We start from the raw sequence: 25,589 nt of genomic DNA, 5'->3' as shown, positions 1-25,589 counted from the left end.
AAATCTCAACTTAAAACCCACCTGTTTAGAGTTGCTTATGGCTAAATTAGGGTTAGAGTGCGGGTTTTTGATGTTTGTCTCTTTCTTACTGTTTATTCATTGTCACATGCTGTTTTTATTTTGTTTTTTAATTATGTAAAGCACCTTGAAATGCCTTGCTGCTGAAATGTGCTATACAAATAAAATTTGATTGATTGATTGATCATAGGAAGATCTTAGTCTAAAACTCTGGCATAAAAAACGACGTATGATATTAAGTCCTTTAACAAATGCCTGGCCTTTTGACACTATTTTTGGCCATTTCTGTGTCAGAGAGAGTAAAATAAATAAAAAGGATGAGATATAATCATTTGATTATTTTTAACAATTTAATATCTGGTTCTAAATATCAAACAGTCCAAACTTGTGGGATCATCAGAAACTGCTGAGACACAAAGAGGCATTGGTGCCACCAAATCCAAAGGAGTTAGTAAGAGCGACCCGTGGGCCCTGAGGCTGCCATGGCTGTGCCATGCAGGGAACATAGTTTAGGTTGAACTCTGGTTCTGTGCGGTCCAGGTTGAGTGTTGGGGGTAGCATCCCATGGTAGCAGGCTAGAGCAGTGAATGCTGCCTCCAGAGCGCCAGCAGCCCCGAGCAGATGCCCTGTAGCTCCTTTGGTAGAGGACACAGCCAGGCGGTCAGTGCTGGATTGAAAGAGCCTCTTGATAGCTGTGTTTTCTGCTGCATCCCCTAAAGACGTGGATGTGGCGTGAGCATTGACATATGTTACGTCTGTTGGTGAGATGCCTGCATCCCTGAGAGCTGCAGACATACACCTGTAAGAAAGATGGACAGCAGGAGGAGTGATGTCAGGTATCTGGAGATTATTTATTCATTTTTTAAATTTGAGTTGGCTGACCTGATCCACACTCCTTACAGGAAACATTGGTCTCAGCTTCATTATGTTTGCTAACAAATTCTAAGTTTCTTGCCATATTTGATTGACATAAAACACTATTGTTGTAATAAAACTGTGGCTCTGTGTGGTTCTTTGGGTCTGCTCAGTTTGTCTTTAAAGTGTGAATGCTGAATCAGCATTCACACTACGGTGATCTTGTTTGTCTTTATTCTTGATCTTTGCTGCATTTTTGACATGTAACTACTTCTGCATACGGTACTTTGTTCTGTTTTAGTAATTCATATATCAAACTGTTCAGCTCATTTAGGAAATGGGTGCCTTGACTTATAGTTTTTGAATATTTTACTTTTCTAAATATTTAACATTATAACCTTTGCCAAGGAGTTTCTGTTTTCTTTAGCATTTATTTCTTTGTCAGTCCGTCTGTTAGCAAGATTACTTTAAAACTAATGAACAGGCTTTGATAAAATTTTTAGGATATGTTGGGGCTGTTACAAGAAACAATTGATTAAATTTAGGTGGTGATCATAAACTGGATCGGACTATGTTTTAAAGATGCTCTGGCCTTGGCTAAGGTTTTCGCTCTCCAAGTGCTTTTAGTTGGCAAAAAGTACACTCACTCACTCACTCACTCACTCACTCACTCACTCACTCACTCACTCACTCACTCACTCACTCACTCACTCACTCACAATACACTCAACTACTGTTGGCCACCAGAAAAGACTTCTGGCAAGGGATTTTATCTTCACAATTCCCTTTGCTTTTTTTTGCCTTTTGTCTTTTTATGCCTCTTTCTGCTATTTGTGTTTGTATTTGTTTTGTTTTTTTTGTCCGTCAGTTTGTTATTAAGATTACTTGAAAACTAATGAACACACTGTGAAGAAATGTTCAGGAAATGTTAGGGTAGTCACATCAATCAAGTGATAAAATTTTGCTGGTGATCTGAACAAAGGTCAAGGTCACAGATGATCCCATGCTCTAACTCTGCAAATGTGTAACGTATAAATATTAAACTGCACAGCTAGACACCTCATGGGTCAATGATGATGCCTATTGATTTCAGGGTTGTGGGGTCAAAGGTCAAGGTATTAAGGTTAGGGTTAGAGTAGGGTTAGTAGCTAGAGTCACAATGACTCCAAAATACTACCACATCAAATTCTAGCTCATATGTAAAACAGATTGATTTTTGTGTTGGCTTATGTTGATTAACTTTGGTGGCCATCTTGAATTGGATTGACTTAAAAAGTTAATTAGTAGTAGATGTACATCCAGTGATTAATTTCTGAAAGTTTCATTGAAATTAATCCAGTGATTCACGAGGTAGTTTGTTGTTATTGTTGAAGTTACTGTCTACCTTTTGACAATGGGTGATTATTACAAGTATAGCAAAGTTTGACAGAGTCAAGGTGGCTGCGACAGTCAACTCAACTGAAAAACACAAAATGGCTGGAATTTACTCAGTTTTACAGATATTAAAGCTATATTTTGATGTTATTTGCAACATTTGATCAAAACAGCTACAACATTATGTAGCTGACTTTAGGTTAAAACTCCGGCCTGAAAGGCATCGACCAATATGTGTTCCTTCAGTGAATGCTAGGCCTTTAATTATTGTACTGTTTTTATAGTGAAGAACTTTGTAATTTTTAATCTTTAAAATGAGTTTTATATTTATATATACATATATCTTTTTAAAAAAATGCTGTGTGCATGACCTGAATGGCCCATCTCCATCTGCAGTGGGTGCGGTGATGTGACTAGCATCCCCTGAGAGCCCGTAGCCCAGGACCTCTGCATAGATCCGGGCTTCTCTCTTCAGCGCGTGTTCCAGCTCCTCCAGCACAAGCACAGCTGCTCCCTCCCCCATGACAAAGCCTTCTCTCTCAGGGTGGAAGGGTCTGGATGCAAGCTTGGGGTGGTTGTTCCATTTGGTTGCGAGTGCACGCGCTCTTGCAAAGCCAGCAATTGAAAGGGGCCCCACACAGGATTCAGTTCCTCCTGTAACCATAGCAACTGCATCCCCGTGAGCAATGAACCTGGCTGCATCACCTATGGAATGAGCCCCTGTGGTGCATGCAGTGGACACAGCATGATTGGGGCCCTTCAGTTTGTGTTTGATGCTAATGTGCCCGGCAGGCATGTTGACTAGGATGCGGGGCACAAAGAAGGGACTGACTCTGTTGTAGCCCTTGTCTTGGAAGGCAGCAGAGGTACGAGCAATCTCTTCTAAGGACACCATACCCATGCCTACAGCTACGCCCGTGTTCAGCTGGTCTTCTGGGCTTTGGGGGTACCACCCAGAATCATCCAGGGCCATCTGAGCAGCTCCAAGGGCCATAACAGAGGCTGGTGACATGGTATTAATTTCCCCACGAGTGACAAACCTTTCTTCCCAAAACTGACCCTCACTAGTCCCTCTCGGCACCAGAGCTGCTACCTTACAGGGAACACTCCTGTACTCCTCAGAGTCTAGAGCAACAATCCCACTCTGGCCTTGGATCAAGCAGTCCCAGGGCAGAGCAGCCCCAGTACCAAGTGGGCTCACTAACCCAATACCAGTGATAACAACCCTCCTTCGCTGGAGCTGCCTTCCACACAGCTTCTGCCTTGGATGGTGGATAGGAGAAAACAAGACTTTTTGAAGCAGTGTCCCTAAGCATCGTGGTCTCAGCTGGGGTTTCGTCCAACGGGACAGAAAGACGGCAGACATTTTGCTACTTTGTTAGGACAGTTAGCTGCAAGCCTCGATGAAAAGCTTGTTGTTAATAGTAGAGGGAGGTTTGTAAACAAAATGTGACATTTATTTTCTAAAAGTTCATAAATTTAGGGTGGTATCCTAAAACCACACATAAAAACACACATTCGCTATCACGTGGAAAATCATTGTCCATAACATCCGTGCATTTGTTTTTAGCTAATCTTAGGTAGTGTCAGTTAACGCCACGTCCGTGATACTATTCAATGAAATATCACCAAAAAGCAGACACGCAAACATCTATTAATGCACAGTTAAACCGTAATAATATAGATAACAACTATACCTAGCTAAAATAAATTATTACGAGTGTATATAATATATTAGGCACACATTTAAAAAATTTCGAACATTAAGTCAGGCGGTAGTAGGACACATTCCTGAAGGACCCCCGGGAATGCTGCGTTCCATTCACCTCGGAAATTGGAGGTCGAATCATCATAGACGGTAGAGTTTGCCATTACCATTAGCAATACAACTAAATTAAAATTTAATTTCTCTACATTTATACATTGTAGTGACACATTTACTGATAGTGGTTAAACAACACTGTGTGACTGGGTGACTGAGATACAAACTGACAGAAGTAAAAAAAAACAAAAACAAAAAACGTTCATTATTGCAGCTAACACAACATTTCACGCATAAGTCAGACAATTTGAGATCGGAACTGGTCAGCAATCTCCGATTTTCCGAGTCGGAATTTCAAATTGGGGAGTGGGGTCGTTTTAGTTTATTTTTCCGACTTGGAACGTAAGACAATATGACAATTGTATACTAGAATGCGAAAACTCCGACTTCCGCGTACAAATGGAACGCACCATTAGCATTAGCGTCATAGAGAGTGGACGCGGCTCTGCTTAACGTTAGTTATCGTTTTGAAAGTGATAGTGAATTTTGAGTTGTTCCACTTAAAATGTCTGTGTCACCAGCATTCATAGTTTTGTGTGAGAATCCAAATGATGTATTCCTAGATGTCGCAAAATTGTTACTTACATACGCGGACAATATTCTAAGGTAACGTAAACGAAACACACAGTGTGAATCAAGTTTCAGCGCAAAATACTCGCTGTATTTAAAATACATCCTACAGAAGAAATAAAGCTAGCCGAACTGTAACTTTTTGATAAAGACGTTTGTTTGAATTGTGCTAAATTTACATGATTAGTTTTTATGAAAAAATTTACTTCAACTTTATTACCAGTCGGAAAGCTTTTTATATGAATTTGGGATAGGAAGGAAGCTGAAAAATAATCGGTTTCCTTTATTTCTTAACCACGTCTGGTAGAAATGCCCTAAACAGTTGAAACATACCAATACGTCGGTATTGTTATATCTCAAGAGTTTAGACATGGATAATTTTGTTGGTCTCCTTACAGCTCAATGAAACAAAGCTTTGTTTAAAGTATATATATATATATATATATATATATATATATATATATATATATATATATGTCGTTGTTGTGTGATAGTGTAAACAAAACAAATTCGAAAATAAATGATTTGTATATTTTACAAAAATTATGCTAAAATGTATGAACAGATCTGTTTTTTACCTCCAAGAGATTAATTGTATTAATAAATAGTTGATTTTTGCATTATAGTCATGTTTCAAAATAAGTGTTTGACCTTATTTAGTATCCAAAACCATTCAAACTGAACTCTAAGGTCAAGGTACATCAGTTTCTGATCACACCATCTGTCACATTTTGAATCCTAATGGCCTTCAGGAGGAAGACCCACGAAGCTCCACTATTGGCAGAAAAAAAAAAAAAAAAACAGACAAGAATTCACCAAAATACATGTTGATAAGAACCAATGTTTCTGGGACTGATGAGACAAAAGAAATCAGCTCTATGATTACAGAGGTAAAAATTAAGCTTTCAAAGAAAAGAACACCATACCCTCTGTGAAACATTGAGTAGGCTGTCACAAGGAACCTTAAATCTGTGCACAGCACAATGAAGTCTCAAGACTACCAAGGCATCCTGGAGTAAAACATACTTCCCAGTTTCAGAAATCTCAGCCCAGTCACAGATCATGGGTCCTTCAACAGGATAATGACCCAAAACACAGCTGAAAGCATCAAGAATGGCTGAGAAAAATCATCATGGCCCTCCGTGAGCCCAAATCTTAATCCTATTGAACATCTATGGAAAGATCTGAAAACTGCAGTGTGGAGTTTAAACCTGAGCCAGCTGGAGCAGTTTGCTCAGGAAAAGTGGACTAAACTACCAGTCGGTAAATGCAGACATCTCATTGTAAAGTACAGAGATCGCTTGTTGGCAGTGATTGCTGCAAAAGCTGCTGCTACGAAATATTAAATTATGGCTACCATCTCATTGTCTATGCCATTTTCATTTATGTAATTTTATGAAATATTAGACTGAGTCAATAATCAAGTCAAAGTCTGACTTGTGTTAAATATGGAATAAGCAACAAGGAATGCCATAAAACCTTTGTCAGTTTTTTTACAGATAGTTGTGTTTTTGGTTATTATGGAAGAGGACCAATACATTTGTCTGTGCCTGTAGGTCTGATTAAATGATGCAGATATAATAATAAATAATAATAATTTAAATCTGATTTGTTTTTATTTTCTGTCTTGGCCAACAGAAACCCAAATGAGGAGAAGTATAGATCTATCCGTATTGGCAATCCAACTTTCTCCACCAAGCTGTTGCCCATTAAAGGTGCTGTGGAATGTCTCTTTGAGATGGGATTTCAGGAGGTAAGTGTGAACGATGAGCGGTGAATGACTGCTGAATTTGCTGAAGAACAGTCCAGAACCTGACTGTGCTGAACCTGAAACTGAGTTCTTAAAGTTAAAGTTAATAAAACACTAGCTGGGTTTAAAAAGAAGGAAAAATGGTAGCTAGAAGCTTAAAGTAGCAAAAGGCTAGCTAAAAGCTAAAAGTAGCAGAACTGTAGCTTCAAAGCTAGAAATAGCACAAGAAGACAAAAACAGAGTCAGTATGCTGAAGTAGATTTCAAAATGAACAATGTTTCTGAAGGAATTGAAGAGATCTCAATGTATTTCTTTGGGAAAAATATTTATAAATGAAGTTTAACATTTTCTAAAATATTAAAGTTATACAAAAGACAAAAGTCACAGCACCAATCTGCTGGATAAACTGAATGTTTTAATATTTTAATGACTAACATGACAAAGTATGCAATTAGATTGCAAAAAAATATACAAGAAAAAAAAATTGTGGGAATGCTGACTCATAAGGACTTTCATTGTGGTTCCTTTAGTTAAAACTGTTAGTCTTTTCAGTCATCTGATGTTTATCTCAACCATCATGCTTTTTCCAGGCTGAGACACACCTGGTTTTCCCCCAGTCTGCATCAGTGGAACAGCTGAGGCTTATCAGGGAATCAATTGCTGCAGAGCGGGATCTGAGGATGCGTGGGGACTCTGCTGCCCCACCTACTGCTCAGTCTGCTGCAGCCTCACCGTCAGCACCACATAGCTTTGCTGCTGCCACTGGCCGCCCAGCAGCCTCGGCTATACAGCAGCCGTCATCCCTGGTAGAGCTGTTCCTATTGATGATTATCACCTGCTGCCGAAGGCAGAGCAATCATGTTTTTGCCCTTCTCCATGTGTTTGTTTGTCTCGTAGCAAAATATCTTATGAACTATTGGATAGAACTTAGTTGTTGAGAATCTCAAAATAATTTTCTCAAGAGCTGGGTTAAATGTCTGGAACAGATTTTGGTCAAATAACAAAAAGACAGTCAAACAAAAAGCCTCAATTCTTCAGCATGAATTTACACCAATTTTATTGAAGACACTACACCCTATGCCTGTTTCACAAAGTTTACATTTTTGAGAACAAATCATAAATAATTAATAATGCCCACAACTGTCCTTAATACTGTTCGGCCTTGGGTCAACCACTCAGGGTGGGACCCTTCCATTAGTAGCTGGTTTACATGTCCTGCTAGGTGCTCATGGAGAGCAGTCAGTTTCTTCAGACAGTAGGTGAGGATCATGTCAGGCCTTGGTGCAGTCCAGCTTTTCATTCCTGAGACTCTGTCTTGGATGTCTGCCACTGTTATGGTTACTGGTTCTTGCTCTGGGAGGTTGGTGTGTTCAGATCTTAGATCCTGTAGCCATGCGACATTATCATTGTGTGATGCCTCCTCTCATATGCTTCTCCAGTATTGCTCAGTCTCAGCTCTGGGTGGATCTACTCTCTTGTTGTTCCTCTGCCATTCAGAGTACATTTTGGATGGTGTGGTGTTGAATATCCCGTTTGTTCTCCTGGCTTCTGCTCCTTGAATGTACCTCTTCAGATGAGTAGCCAGAGCTTTGAGGTGTTGTTTGGCAGTTTGTAGAGCCTCAGGTATGGACCATATATACTTTCACTTTAAGCTCAGATCCTCTACCAGAGGCCTGGGAGCTTGAGGGTTCTACACAGTATCTTAGCTGATTCTAGGACTGCGCTCCTCTGGACAGAGATCTCTGAGGTTGTTCCTGGGATCTGTTGGAGCCAGTCTTCCAGTTTGGGGGTCACAGCACCAAGTGCTTCAATGACCACTGGTACCACAGGCCTTGACTTTCCACAACATCTCTATTTCTTCTTTTAGCCCTTGGTATTTCTGGAGCTTTTTGTGCTCCTTCTTCCTGATGTTACAGTCACTCAGGACTGCTACATCTATCACCACTGTTTTCATCTTTATCTTATCTATCACCACAGTGTCCGGTTGGTTAGCCATCACCTGTTTGTCAGTCTATATCTGGAAGTCCCACAGTATCTTAGTTCTGTTATTCTCCATCACCTTAAGTGGACTCTCCCAATTTGACTCTGGGACTTCTAGTCCATACTCGGTACAGATGTTCCAGCCACTTGGTTATGGTGTTCCAAGTATTCTTTGCCTGTCTGCATCTTACATCCTGCTATTATGTGCTGGACTGTCTCAGGGGCATTTTTACACAGCCTGCATCTTGGGTCCTGCCTGCTACGAGAGACCTCAGCTTCTATTGCTCTTGTGCTGCCATGATTAGTGCCTCTGTGTTGTCCTTTGTCCTTCAGTCCAGCCCTTTCTAGCCACTGGTAGGACTTGTTGATATCAGCCACTTCCTCAATCTGCCAGTGGTACACATACAGACACACACACAAAATGTTGTAATAATCCATTGTTAAAAGAAAGAGTAAGAGCTGCTACATGAACCCACATGTCCAAGCAGGGAGTAAGTTCACATGAAAAGGTTAGATAATAAAAAAATCTTGAACTCTGAGCAGCAGAGGTCAGATGGTCATACATGTGAATTTTTATTTTACTAGTGTTTTATGTAGGATATATGACAAATTAAAAAGAGCCTTCACTTCCTATTTTTAAGAGATTGTGCCCATCTGTTAAAACTTTTTTCCTTATCCACTTTATTTTTTGATCTAAAATAGAATTGAAGTCTATGACAGCTTAGGTGTCTACACTGTGCATTCTAAGGGGATTTGAAAGAGAACAATCAGTCCAACAGCAGTGAGAGACACTGGGTAAAAGAGGACTAAAATCTCTACATTTTGACATATAATTTGTATATTTATCAAAAATAATTGTGGGAGTAAAAGAGTTTGTTTTCAAAAGATTTGAAAGTTTTAGAAAACTCAAAAACTGAAGTGTGACATCACCAGTCAGTTGAATGTTCTGTGGAAAAATCTGGAAAAAATCACAGAACTTAAACTGTGATTGTGTAAAAAACATAGATAGATAGGTTGGTTGATTTATTTGTCATTAAAAGCCAAGCCTAAAGCACATTTAAAAATCATCCATAAAATGTATCACCAACAAGCACACATGTACCACTAATAGAAACGAATATAGACATGAAACCTTGTGGCATAAAACAAAATAAAATGCATAACTTATAAAAGCAATGAATAAAGCGTCCTAAAATGCTCAAGTCGAGATGCACTTTAATCCAGTGTAAATAAGTTTGTGATGCCCATAGACATAGTTTGACATACCAAGGCAGACTGACAAAAGCAAAGAAACAGCAAAAAAAAAACAAACACACAAAAAGCGCCAAGCTGGAGAGCAAAAAAGAAGCCACTGCACACTAGCGCACTGCCACCAATATCTTTATCAAAATGCCAGTTTAGACATGTAAAGTCCTGTTAAAACTGTGAATTATGTTTTTTTTCCTGTGAAGTCTGTCTGAGCTTCTCTCACTTTGTTCACCAAAATCCCATTGATCTCCATTATTTTTTTTCTTGCAATTCTTTTGCAGATTTTGTCTACCTTGTGTCATGTATCACTACCAAATATCAGAACATACTATTTTTGATCAAGCTGCAAGTTCTTATGTACAATTTGGGTCATTTATTTCTAAGATGTGCCATAAGATACAGGAAAAATAATTTGAATTAAAAAGTAGAATTTTCTTGTCCAAATATAAAACATTAAACTGCTGACAGAGCATTATTAGCTAATTTCTTACTTTAGTGAAGTATTTACTGACTGCTGTTAATAGATAAAAATAAATGAGAGCAAATGAGTTTTGACTTGTAGGTTGATTTAAAATTAAGTGAAGGTAAAGACAGAAACGCATCAGGCTTCTTACTCCAGAACTTTAAAGATGTTTTGTTTTTGTCTGTGTTGCAGGGCAGTAGTATGAGTTTTTTTGTGACCCTTCAGTCAAACTTCCAACATGTGATGCAGTATGAAAAGCCTGAGCTGCAGCAGAAAGCCAGAAGTGTTATTCCTCACCAGGAGCTGTTCTCTGCTGCTCAACACAAGCTGAACAAGCTGAAAGAGGCTGACCCAGGTGAAGTTCCCTCATTCGTTCAGACCTGGCACTAAGATCCAGCTCGGGTGATTCAATAAGGGTGGTTGTCTCTGAGAGTATCCACACCTGGCTTTCAAATGTGTACCTCAAAACATGCGTGATGAGATGTCAGTTACCTGTGCTGTATGCAGATCCGCACACAGCCACATCATAAGGAGGGTTGTCCGTAAGCAACAAACAGGACATCAGCAGGTTTGCTGATGTTTGTAGTTTTCACTTCATGAGCTTAATTTCCCAAAAGACACAATGTCAGAAAAATCAGTGCACATATACAATGATCAGTGACTTCACAGAAATATCTTGAACAATAGATTATTAAACAGATACTCTTTTCTTTTGTTTTGTTTTCCTCTCTGTTAAAAGCAAATGCCTCACTTTTGCCAAGATTAAGTTTATATCCAAATATTTTACCAAATGCATCTAAGACTGAAAGAGCAGCGGGGCTAGAATGTGACAGGTCAGACAGGAGTAACAAAAGGTCATCAGCATACAGAGCTACCTTAAACTCCACACTGTTTCTAGTTATGTCTTATATATTGGGATGAGACTGTTAAGCAATGAACAAAAGCTCCTATACAATGGCAAATAAAAAAGGGCTTAATGGACACCCCTGCTTTGAAGAGCGATGTAAGCTGAAATGTTCAGAGTTTGTGCCATTTGTTCTGACAGCTGCCTGACCGCATATATATCCTCATATTATCCATGAGGTAAATTTTTCCCCCAAATCCAGATTTTCCCAAAATAATAAACAAATAATCCCACTGCAGTCAAATCTTTACAAATCAGTAAAAGCCCAGGTCCAAATGGCTTCCTATTGAAGCTCAACAAAATAGCTGGCCCCATTCCCAGCTGCCCCACTGCATTCGGTGTGAAATCACACCGATGCAATTAACAATTTTTCTGTGCTGTAGCGAGTAGATTAACAATAGTAACAATGGTGGACACAGAATACTGTTTATGCAACTCACCCTTTCAATGTGCAGCACCAATCCAGTCGCACTGTTGGAACATATGTGTCTAGCTAGCTAGTAACTTTGCAAGCAGTCAAAAGTCAACGTTTAACAAGTTGATGGAAGGATACAAACCACATAATAATTAGCCGACCCTTTTTCAAAAGCAAAAATATAAAAACTTGTATCAAGATTTGGGGAAGCATGCCTGTATTAAAAGTCTCAGTAAACCTCTCTATTAGGAATGGGGCCAGCTGTTCTGTAGAATTTCAATGGGAAACCATCTGGACCTGGGCTTTTACTGATTTGTAAAGATTTAACTGCCGCCTCAATCTCTATTTCCGTGATCGGGCTTTCTAGGTCCTTGGCCAGATTCTGATTCGGAAAAGGAGTATTAATCCCAATGAGTAAAAAGATCAATTCTGCAGGATCGTGAGAACAATCAGATTAGTATAGCCATTGCATTAGAAATGTGTTTTTTAGCAAATTTCTGGAAATAAATGTTCATGAAGACTGAAGCATGGTCTGAGACTACAGTAGTCGTTTATAGTCTGAAATTAATGAGAGCAGCCTGCTATCAACTAAAAACAAATCAATGTGAGTGTAGGTATGGTGAATATGCAAGAAAAGAGTATTGCTTATCTAGATTTAAGCCAGGCATCCACAACATTAAATTATTTCATAAAGGTTTCAATCACATTGGCTTATGGTTACTGAACAGCAGAAGGGGAAGAGAAGCGGTCTAAGAAAGGTTCCAACCAGCACTTAAAATCCCTTCCCATCATCAAGTTATAGATAGTCAAAATCTGTATCATTGAGAAAACCTGTCTAAGTAATGAGTCATCTTTCCAATTGGAAGCATATATATTCACAAGAGCCACTTTTATGTCATAAATGTGCCCCAGGACAATTATAAACCTGCCAGCAGAATCATAAATTGTTTTAACATGAGCAAAGGGAATTATGTCCATGTATAAGGTGGCAACTGCTATTGATTTGCTGAAAAAAGGATGAAAGATACATTCATCCAGCTCCTCTTCAGTCTAGTGTGGTCTACATCCCTTAAATGGGTCTCTTGTAAGTAAATTATAAAGGCATCAAAATGGCATACATAATGCAAAATGTTGTTGAGGCCTGTTTTTAAGAGCTATCCAGATTCAAACAGATTGCTCATGGATGACAGGTGTGAACAGTGTCTCAGAGTAGTCTGTCATGAAACTTGATTTTACCTCACCAGTTACAGATCCACGTTAAACGACCTTTGTTTTTGTGTGTGTAGGATGTAAACTTGGAATAGAAGACTTCCTGGTTTTGGAGTTACTCAGATGGTTCAAACAGGACTTCTTCTCCTGGGTTGACTGTTTGCCCTGCAGCCAATGTCAAGGTCCTACTCAGCACGGCTGCTCCCTCAGTCCCAATGCTGATGACCTTCGCTGGGGAGCCCAGAGGGTGGAGAACCACTACTGTCAGAGCTGTCAACTCTCCACTAGGTTCCCCAGGTGTGTGTGTGTGTATGTGTATGTCACAGTGTTAATTTATCAGAGGCTTTAATAAAAACTTTGATTGAAGCAGAAAACTAAGATTAGTTTGGAGAGCAATGAAGCCAAGTATTCCTTGAAGGAATGTGTATGACATGCTGCCTTTCATACCAGGGTTTGAAACTAAAATCATCTTATGATGAGAAATGACAGTTGTAGCTGTTTTACTCAAACCTTGAAAATATTGTTATTTGCAATATCTCAATGTCATGCTGTGTTGTGCATGACTGTCAGCTACTACTACACCAATATTTAGCTCAATATAAAAATTATAGCTATATTTGTGTTTTCTAAGTTCAGATGGCTGTGGCGGCCATCTTTAATTGGTTTGGTTTTAAAAGTTAGTCAGTTGTAGATGTACACCCAATGATTATTTCCTAAAAGTTTCATTAAAATTTGTTCAGTGTTTCATGAGATATTTTGCTAACAGACACACACACACACAGACACAGGCAGAAACATTATTGTCCGCCTTCATTTTTCAGTGACTGGTGATATTTTAAACTTATAAAGCACATATTTATCATTTGCCAAAATAAGCATTTACGAAACCAAGATAGTAGGTTTAATATTTGTACATTTTTAGCTTTCCTGACAGATTAGTACACTACAGACTTTTGGGCAGTTTTCTGAAAGTATATTCTACACTATGGAAAAGATTTTGGTCTTTAGACAGGTTCTGTACTTCTGATCATTAAATCAGACATTTATTTTAGAATATTCAGCTTACCATTACAGTGTTTAAAATAGGAACATTTGATGTGATTTTTTTTTCCCTGTCAACACAAGGTACAACCACCCTGAGAAGCTTCTGGAAAGCAGGAGGGGGCGCTGTGGGGAGTGGGCCAACTGTTTTACGCTGTGCTGCAGAGCTGTGGGCCTTGAGGCCAGGTACATCTGGGACAGCACAGGTATGAACCAGTGGAGCTCTCGCTGTTGACAGTCTTTATTTTCATATGTCTTCATTTAGGAGCAACATTGGCAGCTCACTCTGCTCTGTGTTACAACCTCATCACATCTCTCTGTAACTATAGCCATCTTCATGTCCCAACTAAATACTATTTGTCTGATTTAGTTTTAGCCAGCAGAAAGAAGACTTTAATTTTCAGTGCAGTGTGTTTCTTTAGAAAACTATTTCTGATTTATCAGCAACAAATTGATGTGTCAATTAAATTCCTTCTTGTTTTGTTATCATAACTGTAACTGTGTGCACTTGTGTATGTGTGTGTCTGTGTGTTTGTGTGTGATTGGGCGGGGTGGGGTTCAGACCACGTGTGGACAGAGATTTACTCTGTTTCCCAGCGTCGCTGGCTGCACTGCGACTCGTGTGAAAATGTGTGTGATAAACCTCTGCTGTACGAAGTCGGCTGGGGAAAGAAGCTGGCCTACGTTCTGGCTTTCTCTAAAGATCAGGTCAGATACCAGCATCATTATTATTTCTACTTATATTATAAACATCAGCACTAATATCAGTCCAAAGCTACATTTTTTTTTTAACTTTCAACTAGTTAGATATTTCTTATTTTCAAGGTTTCTTCGTTGTTACTGAAAAAAAATAGTGCCATTATAAAAAATAGAGAATTACCATTTTCTGCAAATACGCAATATGAATGCTGAGAGCTGAAACTGAGTTGTTAAAACTAAAAGAAGCTGAACAGAGGTAAAATAAACAATCAGAACACAAGCTAAAATGAAAACAGTGGTATAGCTAGAAGCTAAAAGCAGCAAAACAGGTGCTAGCAAAAAAGATGCTCAAGTTAAAAAGAGCAGAACAGAAGCTGTAAGCTAAAAGAACGGTCAGCAGCTCTCATCTCAAGAACGCGCTGTGTGCGTGGCTTGCTGTCTGCCTGTACCAACTGTTCGTTCTGATTCTGACTCTTCTTATCAACATCAACTCACTACTAGTGTATGAATATCAGTCACTTTTAGATCTTTAATTATGTGCCACTAAGCTTGCATATTTTCATCATAATGAGCATAGCACCAAGCATCTTCCTCTCCTGGCTGATGTTCCTGTTAACCTTCTCCATTCTGTGCACCTACTTGCACCGCCACTGACGCCAGGGCTCAAAACATGCCTTGCACTGTCTTCAAAGACTGCAGCATGTTGGCTGATCATGGAGTGGTCCGTTGCCTGTCTTGACACCTCTTGGATCCTGTCATTCCCTGTCTGGTTCCATTGGTTGGTTCCTGTGTTCACTGGGTCCTGTTTGCTGGTGTTTTTTCCAGTCTTAGGAGTTCATCATCGGTCATCTTCTCCTCAAGCTGTGGATTTACAAGGATGGCCCCAGTAAATGCCCAAAAAATGGCAAAAAATTATTTTAAATGACTTTTTCTGTTTCAGCGAATTGGATTTTCTCTATGTGACTAAGTTATTGGTGCATTGGTGAGCCCAGTGTTTTATGAACTTTTGCCTTGATTTCTCTTTTTTAATGCTCTGAGGACATCTGGTAGAGGAGTAGAAATAATGAATCACTTTGACTGCAAAAAGTATTTTCTTGCTTTAAATTGCCTATATTTGAACTGGGTTGCTCCTAGCTAGTACTGTGGGGAGTGATACACAGATCACCAAAGTACAACAAAGTTTTCTCCATCACTTATTAGACTTAATAGCTGAATTATTGCTTAAATATGACCAAGTTTTAATTGTCTGGGATTTTAATATTCCTGCATAAAAATTGCATTTTGGAAGTCTTCCAGTCTGATTTTAAACATTTACATAGTACAGAAACTACTTTGTTAAGGATTTATAATTTTATTCTTTAAGCAAATTAATCTGGCTGCTATATGATCCTCGTACTCTTAAATCCAACTGCAGCTTTTGAAGCTTTTGACAACATGATTTCTATGTCTTCTTTAGAACGCTGGGTTGGAGTTACAGGTGCATTGTTAGATTAGTTTCATTTGTACTTGAGTGACAGAAGCTTCTGTATTATTTTGGAAAGTAGAGCTTTTTCTGTTGAAAAAACCACAAGTGTTCATATGTTCTGTTTTCAGTGGAGGATTTCACACTCACAGTGGTTTAAATCAGTGTAGGACTGAAAACATCACAGTGCAGTTTTGAAATGCAGTAATTACACAGGTCTGTGAACTTTAGTTTGGATGTTTAGTTTGTTTAAACTGAATCAATAAACAGTTTAAATATTTAATCATACGCTAACTGCATACTTTTAATCTATTTAAGTTCCTGTTTTAGTTTTTTGTTATTGTACTTAGTACAGTATCTTAAAACAGGCAGTCTGATAGTTGAGAATTTATTTTTTTTAGGTTTAGAATAAAAATAGACAGATGTATGTTTGTGCTGCAGGTGGTTGATGTGACTTGGAGGTATTCGTGCAAACATCCAGAAGTTTTGTCAAGAAGAACCAGGGTTCAGGAAGCCTGGCTGCTGCACACCATTAATGGGCTTAATGCTGCTGTAAGTTGAACTCTTTTTAACTCAGCATATTGGATAAAATGCCACAACGGCAATGATGTTAAACTCTTTCAATCAGAGACAGCAGTCCCTGAGTCCAAACAGGAAGACGGAGCTGACAGAGAGGTTGCTGGTTGAACTGGTGGAGTTCATTTCCCCAAAGAAGCCAAAACCAGGAGAACTGGGAGGGCGAAACTCTGGCTCTCTGGCCTGGCGGATAGCACGAGGGGAGACCAGAGCAGCTGATACAAAGACAACCACACAGGTATAGTTCATTATATATGGGCTAACATTTGTATCTGCTTAACCAGATATTTTAGGTTTATTTTGATCAGCAACATGCTCAGACCACAAAACCTTTTCATTGTTAGAGATCAGTATTAGTGTTTGAACAATGTTTTAATGGCCAGGTGAGGAAATTAGCAGGTTACTTCAATTTTATTTCAAATATAGGGTTAGAGTTACCCTAATCCTAATCTCCAGTCTGATGAGGAAGGCAAGACAGTGACTGTAACCCCCTGAGAAGACTGAGGAGCTTAAAGATCTTTTTTTGTAAGACTCAAAACCTTCTTCACTTCTGCAGTTGGATTTGCTTTAATAATATCACTGCCTGGTACGTGAACACTATCTGTCAGGACAGAAAAGCTCTGTTTATTTTGGTCCTTGATACTGATTTAAGTCAGCCATTACAAGTCTCAAACCAATCAGTTTGGTTGCATCTTTATATTAATTGGCGGACAAACTTTGTCTGTAGACAGCAGAATGATATTTAGCCTTTCTATCACTTTGGTAAAGATTAATCTTTGTCTCATCAGTCCATAAAACTTTGGCCCAGAATGTGTGAGGCTCATCTCTGTAATTTTTTGGCAAATTCCAGTCTGGCCTTCCTGTTCTGTGGTTTGTATCTTCTTGTGCAGCCGTTGTACTTTGTTGATGAAGTCTTCCGTGAACAGTAGACTGTGATGCCGTCATTCCTGCCCTCTGGATTTTGTTGCTGATGTCACTAACAGTTGTTTTAGGCTTTTTTTCAATGCTCCCACAATGTTTCTGTCTTACTGCTAATGTCTGTCACAGCCAATTGACCTTAGCAAACACAAAAACGGCTATGTCTCAGCAAACTTTAAAGATACTGAGTTAAAACTTTGTGTGGTAGTAGCTGAGAATTGTTCCTAACAACATTCTGTGAGCACAACACATTGTGCAACATCTTTGCTTAAAACCTAAGCATTAACTGTTGGAATCAACCTTGTTTGTCTGTTAGCAAAAAATCTTATGAAGCACTGGATGGATTTAAAGAAACTCTCAGAAAGTAAACGTTGGCTGTACATGTACAACTGATTAACTGTTTGAGTTAACACAGTTCTAAATGACCACAAAAATGTATATAACCTGGTGAATTTTGAAAAAATTGAAGTTAAGTTTGGTGTGTTAGTAGCTGACAGTGTTCAGATTATGTACTGCGAATGCCTAACAGATCATGCAAGATCCGGTGAGATATCACTTGAGATTGTACATAACGCTCTTTTCAAGGTTTGGCCAAAATGGCTATAATGCCATTATTTTTCATCATAACATAATATTAGTCTAAATTTCTGGCATGAAAAGCATTGAATGATTTGCATTCCTTTAGGGAGTGCAAGGTCTTTAATTGATTATTGGATTTTTTTTTGTTGCATGTTGTGAACATGAACTGTATTGTTACCAGGCGGCAGCTTTTACATACATCCATTTTCCTTTTCAGGTTGTGAGAATCTGGTTCCTATCTCCAGCAGTCACTGTGTGAAAGGCAGGGTACACCTTGAACAGGTCGCAAGTCCATCACAGGGACACCTAGAGACAAATGAAACAGACAACCATTCACACTCACACCTAGGGACAATTTAGAGTTACCAATTAACCTAACATGCATGTTTTTGGTCTGTCAGAGGAAATCAGAATACCCCAAGAAAACCCACGTGTGCACTGCAAACTCCACACAAAAAGGCCCTAGCTGAATTTGAACTTGTGACCTTCTTGCTGTGATGCAACAGCTTTATCCACTCTCCACCACCCTAATTTTTATACAGTAAAACACAAAACAATAACCTCTCATGTAGATGGTTCACAACAAGGTCGATGCAGTTTTGTTTTTCCAAAGTGCTGCCAGTGCAGTTCTGTTTGACATGTCTCATGTACAGACAGTACTAATTGATAAAATAAATGTCTTTACTGCTTTAAGAAACTCCACACAGAGGTAGAACAGCTGTGGATTTATTAAACCACCAGTATTTTTTTTATATATGGCACTGTATTGTAACTTTTTAGTTGTCCAGCTAGATGTAAATGCAGACTTTACTGAGAGATGGCATTCATGCATGTGTTTGTTTCAGGTGGCAGCTTTTGTGTTTACTCCAACTGAGAAAGAAAAGAATGAGCGATTTCTACATATCCGCTATGTGTCCTCCAAAGACCAATACTGCAGAGTGTCCAGCTGCTCTGAAATCATCCAGAACTGGGATCAGTGTGTGTGGGCCAAGCAGTCTGTCTTCAGAAAAGTGGAAAATGACTGGCAGATGGTAAGTCTGGTATTCTTAGATTAAGTATGTAAGTAAGTAAGCTCTATTTGTATAGCACATTTCATAGACAACAATGTCACAAAGTGCTTAACAGAGAGCAACAATAACAAAAAACAGTAAAACCATACCTAAAAACAGTAAACAATCCTTAGATAAAAGCCTGTCTGAATAAAAATGTCCTAAGATGTTTTTTTAAAAGAGAGGTACCACCAGCAACATTTGATTTGAAGATCTCAAAGACCTAGATGGACAGAAAGGCTTCAGAAGGGCTGAAATATATTTGGGAGTCTGACTATAAGGTGCCCTAAAAGTTAAAACCAAAATTTTAAAATGAATCCTCAAATGCACAAGGAGCCAGTGCAGAGAGGCCAGAACAGGAGTTATGTGGGCTCTTTTATGCGTCTTAGTGAATAATCTTGCTGCAGCATTTTGCACAGACTGAAGGTGAGCCAGGGAGGATTTATTTAAACAGTAATCTAAATGAGAAGAAACAAATCATGAGCAATCATCTCAAGTTCCTTCTGTGACACAAAAGACCGCAGTTTAGAAATATTTCTTAAATGAAAAAAAAAAAAAAACAGTTGCGAAGTAACGTTTTACAATGAGCGTCAAAAACCAATGATCTGTCAAAGACAACACCCAAATTTTTGAGGTCATTATTTACTGAAGGAGTTAAAAAAGCAAGATGAAGCCAGATTTCAGGGATTTTATCCTCAGGGGCTATAACAAGAGTCTCACTCTTATTTGCATTTAACTGCAGGTAGTTATTGTTCAGCCATATTTTGATTTCTGACAGACAGCTGCCTAATTCAGACAGTTTGTAGAGCTCAGAGTTCCGAAAGGAACAGTACAACTGAATATCATCAGCATATAGATAATATGAAACATTACTGTAATGTTTTAAGATGTCTCTTATGGGATATAGATACAATAGAAAGAGGATAGGGCCTAAAACTGAACCTTGGGGTACCCCGCAGGACAGTGGTGCAACAGCAGAGTAAGCCTGAAAACAGTGAAAACCCTTTCTGATAAATAAGAGATGAACCAGTTTAAATTAGACCCAAATGTACCAAACAAATCTCTCAATCTGCTAATAAGAACAATGTGATCCACAAATTGCAACAACCAGACTGAAAAGTATCCAGAATGTCATTTGCCTCTAAGAAGCTACTTAATTGTTCTGCTACAACCTTCTCAAGGATCTTTGATAGAATTGGTAGTTTGGAGATAGGTCTGTAGTTTTCAGGCAGAGAAGAGTCCAAATTATGTTTTTTTTAACAGAGGACACACAACAGCAGTTTTGAAACAGCGGGGTACAGAGCCAGAACAAAGAGACAAATTAACCAGTTTTACAACACTAGGACCAATACAGTTGAAAATATCTTTAAAAAGAGAAGAGGAGAGGACTTTGAGTGGGCAAGAAGACAACTTCAGTTATCCCAAGAGTTCTTTGATGTCTTGAATTGACACGGGTGAAAAAAGACCAAGTATCAGAGGACAGACGACAAGGGACCAGACAGTGTAAAGGTGATGGAGAGATACAGGTCCTGATGCCTGCAACTTTGTCAATAAAATAATTTTAAAAAAGATTGCAGTCAGCAATTGTAAAAGATGAAAAGAAAAAGATGGTTAAACAATGTTCTTGATTGTATCAAACAAAATTTTGGGATTACGTCCTTTGGATTTAATGAGATTTACAAAAAAAAAAACTGGATCTGGCATTCTTGAGCATCTCATTTAAAGAACTGGTCAGTTCTTTAAAATGGGACCTGTGAACCTCCAGTTTAGTGCTCTTCCACCAACGTTCAGCCTTACGGCATGCTAAGGATTTCCTTATTAATCCAAGAGCAGTTCTGGACAGTGCTCAGTTTTACAGGTGCTATAGTGTCCAAATTTTCCATACAATGAGTGTTAAAACCTGAAATAAATGAATCCCTATTCATTATGTCAAAATCTAAAGAGGCAGAATCAAAAAGAAATAAAAGCTTCAGGAGTGTGCTCATTAAAGATACGTCTTTGGATCAGAAAATTAGGAGGAGCTGGATTAGGACTAAAAGAACATTGAAAAATATACAATTGTGATCACTTAAAAATATATCCTCCACACAAACATCTTTAACATTGAGGTCAAAGGAGAAAAACCAGGTCCAATATATGACTTTTTTATGAGTAGGAACACACATATTGAATAAAGTGAAATGTGTCTGTGATGGAGATAAGATCAGCAGCTGCCTTACTGGAGACATCATCAACATGTAAATTAAAATCACCTAATGTTAAAATGGTATCCAGCTTAATAATTGTAGACAAAAGCACACCAGTTTGACCTGGAGGACAGTAAATTAAAAAACAATAAAAGATTTTTAAAGATCCAACTTTGATTATTTGTAGTTCAAAAGCAGAGAATAAGGCTGGAATAACAACAGATTAGCAAAGCTTGTGCTTTACCAGCATCTTCACTTTGCATGTTTTTATTTTTTTTGGAAATGGTTGGATTAAATCTACATTTAGACTACTTACCTTTCTGTCTCAGACATGTAAATAGTCAGTTAAAGACCTCTCTTGAACTTTTATTTTGGGACTTTGAAAAAACATTTAAAACATTAAACATTTAAAAATTTTAAAAAATTAGGGTTTTAAATGTCAGGCAGATACAAGGTAAAATTGTTACAGAGTTAAAAGAAAAACAAGTTTCAATTTACCGTAGCTGATTATTCACAAGATTGTCTTTTCCACTTAGAAAAAAACAAACAAAAATCAGCTAACAGTAAAGGCTGTTGATGTTCATGCCGTTTAATAAAATTATGCGGCTTATTACCATGTCACTTCCATTGCATTTTTTGTGTAAGTAATAATTTGCATAGAGGAATGGTGTTTTACTAAACATTTCATTTTCAGTGTTGTCATTTGGCACTTAATGACCTGACTACTTACCCTGTAGATGTTCGAGGGTAATTGTGTCAACTCAACTAGAGATCGCCAGGTGAAACTTTAGATTTTGTTAGTATATAGCTTAAAGAGTTAAAGTCAGTTCCCTTGTGCAGAACTGTGGCTGTTTAGTGATTATTTGTATTTTTAACTACTAAGGAGAGGTGTGATTGACTGTGAAAGGATAATAAATCACCAGATAGACCTCTGAAAAATTTGTCCCCCTCACTTCTGAGATGATGGTTACGCCCCTGCCGCCAAGTAAATATCAGATTTTTTTCATCTAAATTAATATTCTTTAATATGTGGTTGTTGTGATATTTTTCTCTCAAAACTAATGTATGTCCTTATTAAATGTTAAGAAAAAAAAACTTTTTGAACACAAATGAAAATATTATATTCACTCAGTAACAACAGCACACAACATTCTAACATGAGTATGGCACTGTCAGCCAAACAGAAAGATTCTTCTATATGGTTCTCAGGAGCTAAGATTTTTTTAAAGGAAAACCAGCATGTCAACTTTTGCTTGTTTTAAAGACGAGTGAGTGCAAGTCACTATATTCCCTCCAGCACTGAAAAGACGCTCCGAAGGAGCACTTGTGGCAGGGACACAGAGATACTTGCGGGCCATATTGCACAGTCGTGGAAAGTTGATCTTGTACACCGTCCACCAGGCCAAGGGGTCATCTTCTGCATCATTGGCAGGGGTCATGTGGTAACCGTTTAACTCTGCCTCAGCGACATCTTCAGGTTGCATGGGAGAAACAGAAGAGGTTACAGCAGTCTTGAAGAAGCTGCCAAGAGACTTCACATTTTCTCCAGAGGGCTGTACACTTTGAAACCTCAGAGTGGTTTCTATACAAGACCCCTTCTAACAGATGAAAAAAAAACAGCAATTTGTATTGAAGTTGGATTGGACAAATAAATAAAGATAAAGTGTTTGTGATATCATACATACATATTATTACTAACCTGATTATGTGCACGCCTTGCTGATTCCAGCATTTTGGTGTTCAGTCGGGTCTTAATGGTAGGAATGTTGTCTGCAGAGAAGTACTGGACTTTGAACCTGGGGTCCAGAAAGGATGCAGCATCCTGAATGCTGGGGTCATTGTACTTATCATTGAGGTATGCCAGGACCTTGGTTTTGATTGACCTAGTCAGGTCAGTATCCTCATAGCCTTCAGACAGGACTGAGGTGGTCAGAAGGTGAAGAACTGGTTTCAGGTAGGAGATGCTTACATACTCCTCTCCAGAGAGAGCATCTGTAAGGTCCAGGAGAGGATGAAGTGCCTTGTGAACAGACTCCCAACACCTCAATGTCTTGTCAGGTTGGGATGAGGGAGTGTGCATATCGGTCACTTGACAACACATGAGAAATGGCTTTAAGCTGCTCTAGCACCCTGGCAATCATCATTTCTTTGGATCCCCATCTTGTTGAAAATTCAGTGATGAGGCTGTACTCAGGAAGTTTTAGCTCCCTTTGTGCCTCAGTCATTGCTGCCTTCTTTTTCCAACTGTGGAAGAAGTGCCCCACCACCTTCTTGCACAGACCCATTGCTCTTGACACTGTCATCTTGAGTGCATGTCCTGCAATACAAAATAATGTAAGAACATTAATATAATTTTACTAGTGTGATACAAGGTTATTAACTTTGGATAATACACATTCACATGTTCTCCCTCCATCTCTTACATTTTCTCTCTCTCCAACACAGTCTCTCTAATCACACACACGCCCCCTCTCTGCAAACACATACACACAGACACAGTCTCTCTGCTCACACACACAGAGACACAGTCTCTGCTCACACACAATCACGCACACACCTGCTGACTTATACGTCATGATACTAATTTACGTACCTATGGCAAGATGTAATCGGTGCCCAAAACACTGCTGTCTGGTCCATTCATTTAGCTGTGCTGCCATCACCATATTCAATGCATTGTCCGTCATTATGCATATGTGGTTTTCTTCCTGTAGATCCCAGCTGACAAGCCCCTCTCTTAGGCCGGCTGCAATGTTTTCCCCTGTGTGATTGTCCGGGAAGTAGAATGCTTGAAGGCAGCGAGCTTTGAGATTTAAGTGTTTGTCAATGTAATGCATTGTCAGACTCTGGTATGGCTCTGATGAACGACTTGACCACAGATTGGTTGTTGTTGCTAAAAACTCCACTGTTTTCAGCTCCGCTGCAACTCTGTTTTATTTTCTCCTTCTCTTTGTCATTGGTTTATTGTGCATCACATCACGTGACATGTCAAATTTATTTCACCTGTGTGAAATAAAAGGTGTGCTTTGCTTCGCTTGGCTCACTCATGAGTCATGTCACCAGATCGTGTGAACAGTCAAATCGCAGCCTTTGCGGTTAGAAAATCTTGTTTTTGTCATATCGCAATATTATCGCAAATGCAATTAAATCTTCAGCTCTATTTGGCACAAATTACCCTGTATAATGTTGTTTTTTTAGTAAATTTATATATATATATATATATATATATATATATATATATATATATATATATATATATATATATATATAAATAATAACTACGGAGTAGAAAGTACATCTGGTTATAACTGCTGATTGTTTATTTGTCTGTTTGTTGTTTAGACATATATAGCACGAACAGAAGGCTCGTCTTTTGGAAGAATCAGCTGGAAGTTTGACTTTGCACCAGCAGGATTGAAGACAAAGTCTGTTTCCATCATGGCTTCCAGCCAGACCTTCCAATCTGGAAAAGTCTGCTGGCATTTGCAGTCAGGCCAGTCCACTACAGAGTTTTCTGGAGGTATAGTGTATTAATGTGATTCATTTCATTATGAAAATAGCTATTGTGTGACTTGATCTCTCCTAATCATTTCCTTCGGTGCATTTGAACTCTCAGATGGGACAGTCCAGTTGTTCCCTAGTTTGTGCAGCTCTTCAGAGCTCATTGTTACAGCAGAACTCAGTGGGGGAGAAGGTGACACCTCATGGCAGCACTCTCAGCTCTTCAGACAGAGTTTGAAAGAACAAGAGGAGCCTTCATTTGAAGTCATCATCCACCTCCAAGATATTTAACGTTTATACTTTACCAACAGGACCCTTAAATTTCTCTACACTATTGATTGTTTTAAATTGAGAGATGTATAAATGACTGGAAATTAAGTGTTTGAGATTGTTGAAAAGTCAGTGCAATATTTAGACAAATGCAAATCCTTCAGGATGTATAAAAAAGCATGGTTTAATGGTACATAAAATAAGATGTGCATTTTGTACTTCTTACACATTTTTATTAACTTCTGATTTAATTTAGGCACATCTGAGCATTCACAAAAACAGCTTTAAGAGCAAGCCATAAAATTTTTGTAATATATGTCCCATAAAGTACAGAATTGTCCTGTATTTGACATTAAAATTGTGCATCCTATTTTAAATCAGTATGGGACAGGGTTTGTTCTGTATTTCCACGTGGTCTTGAGCGTGTCCTATGGCCACCAATTTGTAATGCAAGAAATCTCAGCACAAAACAAACTAAACCTAACTAATTAATTTTATTTTGTTGCTCTAAGATGTTCTGTTGGTAATAAATGGTCCCATGTGGTGATGGTGTATGTTAGGATTTACATCCTGTCATGCTGAACATGTTTTTAATACTTTTGGTACTGTTCATTAGAGGGTTAGAAGTTATATATATAAAGTCACAATAAAAACAATTTGCTGTCACGTTTTGAGTCAATTTATGACATTATTTTCAATG

The 25,589-nt window shown here is 38.5% G+C and overlaps 2 protein-coding genes across 3 annotated transcripts; one reads left to right on the top strand and one right to left on the bottom strand.

Moving 5' to 3' along the window:
* Positions 1 to 357: 357 nt before the first annotated feature.
* On the bottom strand, positions 358 to 4,060 carry oxsm (3-oxoacyl-ACP synthase, mitochondrial). The gene is made up of 2 exons (XM_017440561.3): positions 2,619 to 4,060; positions 358 to 817 (listed from the first exon to the last, which is right to left on the bottom strand). The coding sequence occupies exons 1-2, from the start codon at positions 3,611 to 3,613 to the stop codon at positions 415 to 417; spliced, it is 1,398 nt and encodes a 465-aa protein (XP_017296050.1). The 5' UTR covers positions 3,614 to 4,060; the 3' UTR covers positions 358 to 414.
* A 418-nt stretch (positions 4,061 to 4,478) lies between these two features.
* ngly1 (N-glycanase 1) lies at positions 4,479 to 25,555 on the top strand. 2 transcript variants are annotated; one of them, XM_017440563.3, is made up of 12 exons: positions 4,479 to 4,675; positions 6,278 to 6,392; positions 6,980 to 7,195; positions 10,273 to 10,435; positions 12,686 to 12,905; positions 13,734 to 13,855; positions 14,212 to 14,357; positions 16,252 to 16,362; positions 16,439 to 16,624; positions 18,729 to 18,914; positions 24,461 to 24,638; positions 24,735 to 25,555. In XM_017440563.3, the coding sequence occupies exons 1-12, from the start codon at positions 4,575 to 4,577 to the stop codon at positions 24,908 to 24,910; spliced, it is 1,920 nt and encodes a 639-aa protein (XP_017296052.1). In that variant the 5' UTR covers positions 4,479 to 4,574; the 3' UTR covers positions 24,911 to 25,555. The 2 variants fall into 2 exon arrangements, with proteins under 2 accessions (XP_017296052.1, XP_037831642.1); XM_037975714.1 differs by lacking the exon at positions 6,980 to 7,195.
* Positions 25,556 to 25,589: the final 34 nt, after the last annotated feature.

Source organism: Kryptolebias marmoratus, linkage group LG5 (genome assembly GCF_001649575.2).
Source record: "Kryptolebias marmoratus isolate JLee-2015 linkage group LG5, ASM164957v2, whole genome shotgun sequence".
Classification (NCBI taxonomy): domain Eukaryota; kingdom Metazoa; phylum Chordata; class Actinopteri; order Cyprinodontiformes; family Rivulidae; genus Kryptolebias; species Kryptolebias marmoratus.
Note: the sequence above shows the minus strand (reverse complement) of the source record. Positions and strands in the feature narration are given on the sequence as shown.

What these genes read in the sequence shown, in the direction of transcription:
- ngly1 (XM_017440563.3), top strand. Translation starts at nt 4,575, where the DNA reads ATGTCTGTGTCACCAGCATTCATAGTTTTGTGTGAGAATCCAAATGAT. An exon ending in GCTGAAAGAGGCTGACCCAG is followed by an intron (nt 10,436 to 12,685) that starts GTGAAGTTCCCT and finishes TTGTGTGTGTAG; the next exon opens with GATGTAAACTTGGAATAGAA. An exon ending in CACTACAGAGTTTTCTGGAG is followed by an intron (nt 24,639 to 24,734) that starts GTATAGTGTATT and finishes TTGAACTCTCAG; the next exon opens with ATGGGACAGTCCAGTTGTTC.
- oxsm (XM_017440561.3), bottom strand. Translation starts at nt 3,613, where the DNA reads ATGTCTGCCGTCTTTCTGTCCCGTTGGACGAAACCCCAGCTGAGACCA. An exon ending in GATGGAGATGGGCCATTCAG is followed by an intron (nt 818 to 2,618) that starts GTCATGCACACA and finishes TCTTTCTTACAG; the next exon opens with GTGTATGTCTGCAGCTCTCA.